The 9,066-nt window shown below is 37.6% G+C and overlaps 1 protein-coding gene across 1 annotated transcript in view; it reads left to right on the plus strand.

The window, feature by feature from the left end:
* Positions 1 to 5,766, plus strand: part of SRSF3 (serine and arginine rich splicing factor 3) — a 6,521-nt gene extending 755 nt beyond the window's left edge. The window contains exons 2-6 of the mRNA XM_007467272.1: positions 1,080 to 1,287; positions 2,575 to 2,709; positions 4,867 to 4,905; positions 5,113 to 5,199; positions 5,383 to 5,766. Coding sequence (XP_007467334.1) covers positions 1,082 to 1,287; positions 2,575 to 2,709; positions 4,867 to 4,905; positions 5,113 to 5,199; positions 5,383 to 5,410 — 495 coding nt within the window. The 5' untranslated portion in view covers positions 1,080 to 1,081 and the 3' untranslated portion in view covers positions 5,411 to 5,766. The remainder of the gene's footprint in view (positions 1 to 1,079; positions 1,288 to 2,574; positions 2,710 to 4,866; positions 4,906 to 5,112; positions 5,200 to 5,382) is intronic.
* Positions 5,767 to 9,066: the final 3,300 nt, after the last annotated feature.

The raw sequence follows: 9,066 nt of genomic DNA on the forward strand, positions 1-9,066 counted from the left end.
TGTGTCTCGACTGGCTTGTTTAATTGGATAAGCCCAGAGAGAGAAGAAAGTGGCTCTTGAGCTGAGTTTTTGGACAGGCTGCTCTTTTATGCAATTGATACTGGCCTATAAGTTGATTAGATTCATTGCTGAGAAGACTTCTTAAGTACTTAAGATTTATCAAAGCCCCCTAAGTGCCGTAAATTCTTGTATAACAACTTTTTTCCCCTGAGGTGAAATTAACGTAAGATTCATTTTAAAGTGCACAATTCAGAGGTATTTAGTACATTCACAATGTTATGCAGCTATCACCTTTCTAGTTCTAACGCGTTTTATACCCCCTAAGGTGACCTGTACACATAAGCAGCCACTTCCCTTTTGCCCTGTCCCCTTTTCCTCCACCAGCCCTTGGTAGCTACTGATCTGTTTCTGGATTTACTCATTTTGGATATTACACATGCACGGAATCGTAATATGTGCACTTGTGTGTCTGGTATCTGTAACTTAGCATGCTTTCAAGTGTCATCCACGTTTGTAGCATTTATGGGTACTTAATTCCTGAATAATACTCCATTGTATGGATAATATATTTTGCTTATCCACTTACCTGTTGCTGGACATTTGGGTTAACACTTTTTGGGTGTTGAGAATAGAATGAGGTACATCTTTTAATAACAAGTTTGTCTTGCTGCTTGAGGAATGAAGCTGGTTAACTTTTGGCCTGTGAAGGCACATTAGTATCACTTTTCTAGTGGTTGTCTTCAGCGAGTTGTATTTGCTTTTGAGTAGGCTGTCCTACTTTTCTAGGTGTTTTGTTTTGTTTTTTAAGATTAATTTGAAATAGGTAAAGTCCTTAACTCAGTTTCCACTTTGTGGTAAATGCTCCTCCAGTTTCCCCTCACTTTTCAAGGAGGCTTCTTTTTTTTTTTTCTTAGGCAATTTGTGCTGGCTTCCATGCAGTTATCGGTAACTGTTTAAAGGGTAGTGTTTTTAGTTTTGGGGGTTTTAGTATTTTTGAATTCTTTCTTAAGGATCTGTTTTTCACTGTGTGGATTATGATATTTTGGGGGTTTTTTTTGTTTTTGTTTTTTTTTTTACAGAAATGCATCGTGATTCTTGTCCGTTGGACTGTAAAGTTTATGTAGGTAATCTTGGAAACAATGGTAACAAGACTGAATTGGAACGAGCTTTTGGCTATTATGGACCACTCCGAAGTGTGTGGGTTGCTAGAAACCCTCCTGGCTTCGCTTTTGTTGAATTTGAAGATCCTCGAGATGCAGCCGATGCTGTCCGAGAGCTAGATGGGAGGTAATTTATTGATTAATTTATACTAATGATAAATAATGTTGATTGTGTTTTAATATTTAAAATCTCTAGGATACGTGGCTTTTAGATGGCTTCTTGGCTATCTGAGATTGATGTTACTGGAGATTTACGTAAACCTTTTCTGGCAATCAAAGGAGTGAACAGTTTTAGTGTAGATACCTAGGAAAAGTTTCTTTTTATTCAGTTGGCCATTGAAGAAAATAATTTTAACGGTCAGTTCTTGGTGGGTGGATAGCTGCATATGGTTGACATTTTAATCTAAATGCACCACACAGCATCAACTGTGTTGTCACCTTTGAATTGTTTCTAAAATAATTGTGGAATCAGACATTTCTCTTATGGCCACAAACTGATTGTAGGTGGATGATGGTTACATGGGTTTATTGTACTATTATCTTTTACATGTTGGAAATAATTTTGTTCAGGAACTGTGGCTCATACAGCTATTTCCCTTTGCATTTACAATGGTCTGTTAGCTGGCTGATAAGCAACACCTGAGTCTTAGCAGTGAACAGGTGTTGCCCTTCTCCTTCCTGGCATTTGAAAACCATTGGATTTCATGAAAACAAGGAAAATAATCCTTAAGATCCAAAAATTAAAGGGTCTGAGAGTTGGCTGTAAAGCTGTATAAAATGTCATTTATCTAAGCAGGTTACAGAAACATTTTTCCAGGGCCCCACCTCTTGCCAGTCACTGTCCATATATGGTGAATTATCTAAACATAATGGTTGTGGACCAGTGAAGAGGTGGGAAATAACTGTCTTTTTTTTTTTCCTCCTGTTCTCAGTAGCAGTTTCTTACGTGTCAAGTATTGTGTGTGATGATTGAGGGGAGAGGGAGATGTAAAACGGCCAGAATGCTTCTGTCTTAACTTACTGCTACTTATCTGGCGGGGGGGGGGGGGAGACCAATGGATACATAGAGTAAGATTGGTAAACAGTTGTTGCAGCCTCAAAGGAAGAAGTCAAAACAGGATGTACAGATGAACTAGTTCTGGGAGGATGAATCCAGGCGTTTTCACACTTAAATTGCACCTGTTAACATTGAGTCCAGTGATCAGACTAACGGCAATAAAATGTAAGGAAGTTGGTTTCCTTTACTAGAAAAAATAAGGGAACTAAAACTTGCTTTGGTATTAAGGATTCTGCAGACATTAAGATGTATTTTTTGCAAAGAAGCTAGTTACAGGAGTGGGTTTTTTTTTTTCCCTTGCTTTAATCTCCTAGAAAGTCAGTTGGGCTGCTTTAAATTTAACGTTTCTTCTCCTAGAACACTATGTGGCTGCCGAGTAAGAGTGGAACTGTCGAATGGTGAAAAGAGAAGTCGAAATCGTGGCCCACCTCCTTCTTGGGGTCGTCGCCCTCGAGATGATTATCGGAGGAGGAGTCCTCCACCTCGCCGCAGGTACTTAAAGAGAGCGTGTTTAGAGGTATTGCTGTAATGGAGTAGCTAATAGGAGCAGGTATTTCTCTTAAAGTTTGTTGGTGGGTTTTAAATTTTGAAGAATCAGGTTTTTATGAAACATGTGCTGGGTGTAGTTTGGGATATGTGAGTTGTGCTGAGTGTTGGCTTGTCTTTAGGTCATTGTTCATGTTGGTAGTCAGTAACTTCTACCTTGGATCTATCTTCTAGTTCATCTTCTAGTTGCATCTTTCCAAGTCTTCCCTTATACTTCAATTTAGGCCTTTTTCCATTTCTTGACTCCATAATGACAAACATTACATTCAACTCTAGCTCTTCACAAAAATGTGTTTTCTATTAGCACGATTGTAATATTTATCAAGCAGGCAGCTGTTTTAATGTTACAACTGGTAAAGTAGAAATCATTCTGAAACTAACTTAAGTCACTGACCAATAAAGGGGGCTAAAGTAATCCCAGTCATCTGTTCTTTAAACCCAAATAGGAGAGAATGCAGTTTTTTTTATAATTGAAAATGGCATCATTCTTGGACCAGGCAGTATTGTCTGGATGCTAACTCCACATCTCCTCAAACCTCCAAATAGTTTCTGTAGGACTGAATTTACCTCTTACAGGTGAGTGAAGTCCTAGGAGATAGGAGTTCAAAATCTTGCCCCTTTTGCTGTTTTGAAAAACAAAACAACACACTGTTGCCCATCATAATAAAGAGTATTTGTTAGCTAATAGATGGTTGTACTGATGGCTTGTTTTTCATTTTTTTTTTGTGCTTTTTGGTCCATCTATTAATAAAAATGAACCCCGTTACAGAGTCACCATCATGTCTCTTCTCACCACCCTCTGAGTCTGCATTAGCCAGTCAACTAGCCCTTTCAGCGTCATGTGACCAGCGCGCCCCATTCAGCTTGGCTGGTGTCGTTTCACATGACCCAGGCATGGCCAGTCGTCAGGTTGCACCGCCCTTTGGTTCCCGAGCATGCTGTTTTCTCTCAGCCTTCTCTCCAACCTTAACCAAATCGGCAGCAGCCACCTCGACCGCCCACACATTCCTGGCCAATCAGCTCAGCTGTTTATTTACCAAATGTCTTCACAACAACTACAGCAGCAGCCTTCGGCTAACAAAAAAGCAGGAAAAATCCACAACACCCCCTTCGCCAACCAACTAAATCCAACGCAACATCTGGCAAAACCTTTTCAGCAAATTCTTCCTGGCCGTCAGTCCGGCAGCCTCACCTCACCATTTCTAGCTTGTTGAAACCCAAAAACTAGTAAGTTTTTCCTGCTTATACAGTTTACTGCTGGTTAAAATAAGGAGTAAGCGGCTTAAAGTAATTCTTTTTTTCTGGATCAAAGGCTGGCTGTGCATAATTGAATGGTAACGTACATATATATATTGCTTGAATAAAACTTTTAAGGGTGATAGGGAACTCATAATGTAACTAGACCTTCAAGTGAAACTTATTTGCATGTGTGAGATGCCAAACTAAAAATTTTAATAACTAACAGATTTAGCTTTCCTTTCTAGCAAAAATTTGTTGAATCCTATCACCTTTAAATGGTTTTACTAACAGTTTTCAAAATTTTTAAATTATGGGGGTGAAGTGGGCCAAGCTAAGGTAATTTTGATAAGCCTAAACACACTCTTAAATGTGATGATCACAAATGCAGTTCTAATGTAGCACTTAATGGCATCAGTATTTACACCTAGCGCGTTTTCACAAAATTACACTATCCACCTGATACCTAAGTCTTGTCATGGACTTGCAGGTTTGCATGGGTTCCAAATACTGGTTTATGGTACTGTTTTTGGAACTACTTGTGGGGCTACATTTTGGTGTGGTGTTTGGGTAGTGAAGTTAGTTTGACATGAAGTTTTGCATTGGACAGATCTGCTGTGAAGCATTCTTTGTTAAAGTGAATCCATGGTTGGAATACCTGCTTTTCACTTGAGCTTTTGGTTCCTTAATCCTTCTGTGCCTTTTTTTTCTTTTCTTTTAAAAAAAAAATTTTTATTTTTTGGACGATGGGTGCCAGTTCTTCGGCACATTCACTGGGCCCAACAGTGAGATTGAAAAGTTGGGAAATGCCTCACGCCATAAATGCTAATTGACAATTGGCCTAATTTTCCTGTTTTCTGCTTTTAGATCTCCAAGACGGAGAAGTTTCTCCCGCAGCCGGAGCAGGTGAATAACCTTTTTGGGGGGCCACATTCTCAGAAGTGGGAGTGTCTGTGCTATTCCTAAGCTGTTTCCCAAATGACTTGGTTAATGGTGATAGACCTTGACTTCAGTAATGAATCAACTGGCATAGCTTTTAGCTTTCAAAAACTTTTAAGTATTTGTTGTGTATAATCCTGAATGGCACTGTTTTTCTTTTCCCTCTGACTTCAGGTCCCTTTCTAGAGATAGGAGAAGAGAGAGATCACTGTCCCGGGAGAGAAATCACAAGCCGTCCCGATCTTTCTCTAGGTCTCGTAGGTAAGATCTTTAATGACCTGAGCCATTTAAGACCTTGCATACGTAACGTATTAAAAGCAGAAATAGGTCTTCTTTTAAGCCACTTGGATACAAATTTTACAACTTTTTCCCATAAAAATCTTTTGATGTTTTGTCAGAGTGTGACAGAGTTACAGGTGTAACTTCTGTTTTTCTGTTTATCAGCCGATCTAGGTCAAATGAAAGGAAATAGAAGACCAGTTTGCAAGAGGAGTGGTGTACAGGAAATAACTTCATTTGACAGGAGTATGTACAGAAAATTCAAGTTTTGTTTGAGACTTCATAAGCTTGGTGCATTTTTAAAATGTTTTAGCTGTTCACATTTGTTTGTCTCTTGGAACAGTGACACATAAAGATGTAATTCTCTATGGTTTGAAATGGATCATATGAGGCATGTAATATCAAGAATTGTTACTTTACAATGTTCCCTTAAGCAAAATTGAATTTGCTTTGAATTTTTAGTCTTGCATAGACTGATAATAAATCTCTAACTCCTGCCCAGCTAAAGTGTGATGTTTAATATTACGGAAACAAAACTGGCAAAAATTGAAAAGACTGTGTAGCTGGGATATGGTATGCAGCTGTAGTTAAGCGGTCTTTAAAAGCTGCTGTGAACACAAGCCAGCAGGTGAAAATTAAAGCTGCACCCTTAAACTAGATTAGAGGTTTAAAAAATTCCACTAGTCTTCACACCGGACAAGAGGTTGTCCAGTGGGTTTAGAATCTAAGAAGTTTCAAGAAAGTTAGTTTACCTTCTGTGATTGCTGTATATGGATACATAGCTGTTTGTAATATTATTTGGAAATTTGAGACTATTCAAGATACCTATGTCCTGCCAGTTTAAGGGTACATTGTAGAGCTGAACTTTGAGTTACTGTGCAAGATTTTTTTTCATGCTGTCATTTGTAATATGTTTTGTGAGAATCCTTGGGATTAAAGTTTTGGTTACAAATTGTTGTTTAACCTGAAAGCCTGTTTTTCCTTGCAAAACTAAAATCTGAGCTTGGTACCAATCAAGTCCAGGTATAACATTCCTATTGGAAGCCATACTTACATTTTCTTGTAAAGTGCTTTTGAAAATAAAATATTAACATAATTGTGTAATAGTTGAACCCACTATTACCATAGTTCTTGTCCCATAGAAGGCTGTTGGTTACACAAATCTTATTCTGTAAGAAACACAATTTGAGGCTTTTGAAGTGAAGGGAATTTTTGGTTGTCCACCTAAGCGATGATACATTTTTAGGAGTAGAAGCCAGTTCAAAGTCCTTGATATTCAGTGACCAACATTTTAAAATATAACCACCTGATACATTATAATCCAAAGTTGCTGGTTTAAAAAAAAAATTAGCATGATAACGTTCCACAAAGCTTTTAAAAATTGCTTCCATTTTATATAATTTGAGGTGTTGCATGGGGATTCTAAATTGATCCATCATGATGTGAAATTCACTATATGGTTCAAATGTAACAGTGCAGAATTGAATATGGAGGCATGCGTAACCTTCCTCTTAGAAATCTAGAGGAGTTGTAATTTCAAATTTTTGTGCAATTAGATTAAATCATAATGCAACAGTCTTTTGGCTTAGTTTCCTTAAATGTGCTGTTTAAAGATAGTTTTGGATTATGCTGTACTGACATTAATATGAAAGATAAGTCATTATATTAATCTATAAGGATGTTTTATAAGATGCAGATCCTAAACAAATTATTTCCAGTGGTCCTTCTTCACCCTTCATGCACATATCAAGGGAGGGAGAGTCCTGGGTGTCAGAGGGGGAGAATTGGTGTCAGTGGAGTTAAGTATGAGCCTTGTTACAGAAGATACTTTTAAGACTGCCTATTGATTTACTGGGAGCTCAGGCTTTGGGCCTTTTGTCTTCTGGCATTTCATAGCTTAAAACCTTTGTTGGGGTCAAGCAAGGCAAGATAGCTAAGAATTCATGGAAGTAATATGGTACATCAATATTACACTGCTCTTATAAATCTACATGGGCATTTTTGGCAGTATACAACTTGCAGAGTCTTAAATTGGAAGGGTTTCTGTAAAAAGGATAGTGGATTATAGCTATAAAGTGGCTAATACAGACCTGATATAAAATTAACCTCTGGGATTTATCCTTAGGGTCCAAATTTGCAATCACTTTAACCAGAAACCCTAGCACAATTTTATGGCTTGTTTAAAAATATGGAAGATAGAAATCATTAAAACCTTACATTCTGGCTATTAAAAAGTTCTCTACTGTAATTTCTGAAATTAACAAGTCCCGTTGGCCAGTTTTATCTTGCATTCTCAGTTGAATATGATACTGAAAGTAGTCACAGAAAGTTTGACTTGTGGTGTTTACAGGTGTTCACTAGAGGTCACTATTAATACTCGGTGATAATTTAAGGAACATATCTAAGGGTTATAGTTGGTTTTTATGCTTTCAAGAATAGTTAATATTCTGTGGTTCTCAGTTCATTGTGGGTTACTTCTGACCTCCATGTCTTAAGCAGAAAGGTAAAGACAAAGATAAATTAGCCAGAGAAATTTTATTTTTATGAGATGTAGCTACCTTTTATCTACTGTTTCTGTGGCTTTTTACAGTTCCTTAAAAGATCATGTGATCAGTAGATGGCATCACCACCTTTTAAGACTCACCCATGTCTGGATGGAAAGTCCTGGTTGCTTTTTATTGTAGAGTTATGGTTTATATTCTTACAGTGCTTTTTTATCAGGAATGGTCTTTTCCAGGCCTACTGACTCATTTTTCCATCCCTGGTTATATAAGAACCACTGGTTTAGTACTTTGTGTTAGTGTGCTTTTATTTTCAGAATCCCCAACATGATTTAGTTGTCAGACCTGGTTGGTGGTAATGTCTTCCAGTTGTATATTTTTGTACTAGACTGTTGCCTTCTGGTTTTCCTTTTTTTTTTTTTTTTTTTTTTTGAGAACATGGAAGATTTTTATAATTAAAGTAGCTGAAGAAAAACTCGGTTGGAGTATATTTTTATCAAAACATTCTGATAGTGTTGAATTCAATTTTATATGTCCACACAGTTCTCTTCATCCTACTTTATTAAATTCGTTGGATACTTCAAACAAATTCAGCTGTAATACAGCACACTTGAGATAGAAAATTTGAAAGAGATATTGAAAATTTGTCTTGATAAATCTGGTATAACTGCTTAATTTTGTACAAATTTTTGCTTATTGGAATTGCAGAAATTCATAATATGGTATTCTCATCATTTTGTATCCCAGTTCTTCCTCTAACTACCTGGATGGAAGATGTGACAACAGCCAAAATGTTTCCCAGACTAATACATGAAATACATGTGTAGAACATTACTTCTCATCCTTAGTTTTTCCTTGGTTCTTCTCTGACATGCATAAAACATTGTATTATATGATTATTTTACTAAAGTCTTAGAATCTGGCCACTTAGTGCCTTAGCTGTTAGTACATGTATGTACTTGGTCTTGAAGTGAAAATCTCTGGAAACATTGATACTTAGCTTCCTTGATAGTCTCATTTGGAGAGGTCCTGAGATGGAGAATATTTCCTTTATTTCCAGAGCAAAATTACACCTTCCAGAAAAGTAGTCTGTAGGTGACTTTCCCCCTCTCTTTTTGAAGTCCTATTCACTTGTGAATTGGCATTTTTGCTTCAGTACATAACTCATTCAGATTTCATTTGGGGACAACTTAGCATTCTTTAGAGGTCTTTTTTTTTTTTTTGCGGTACGCGGGCCTCTCACTGTTGTGGCCTCTCCCCTTGTGGAGCACAGGCTCCGGAAGTGCAGGCTCAGCGGCCATGGCTCACGGGCCCAGCCGCTCCGCGGCATGTGGGATCTTCCCGTACT

Source organism: Lipotes vexillifer, unplaced genomic scaffold (assembly GCF_000442215.2).
Source record: "Lipotes vexillifer unplaced genomic scaffold, Lipotes_vexillifer_v1.1 scaffold528, whole genome shotgun sequence".
Lineage (NCBI taxonomy): Eukaryota > Metazoa > Chordata > Mammalia > Artiodactyla > Lipotidae > Lipotes > Lipotes vexillifer.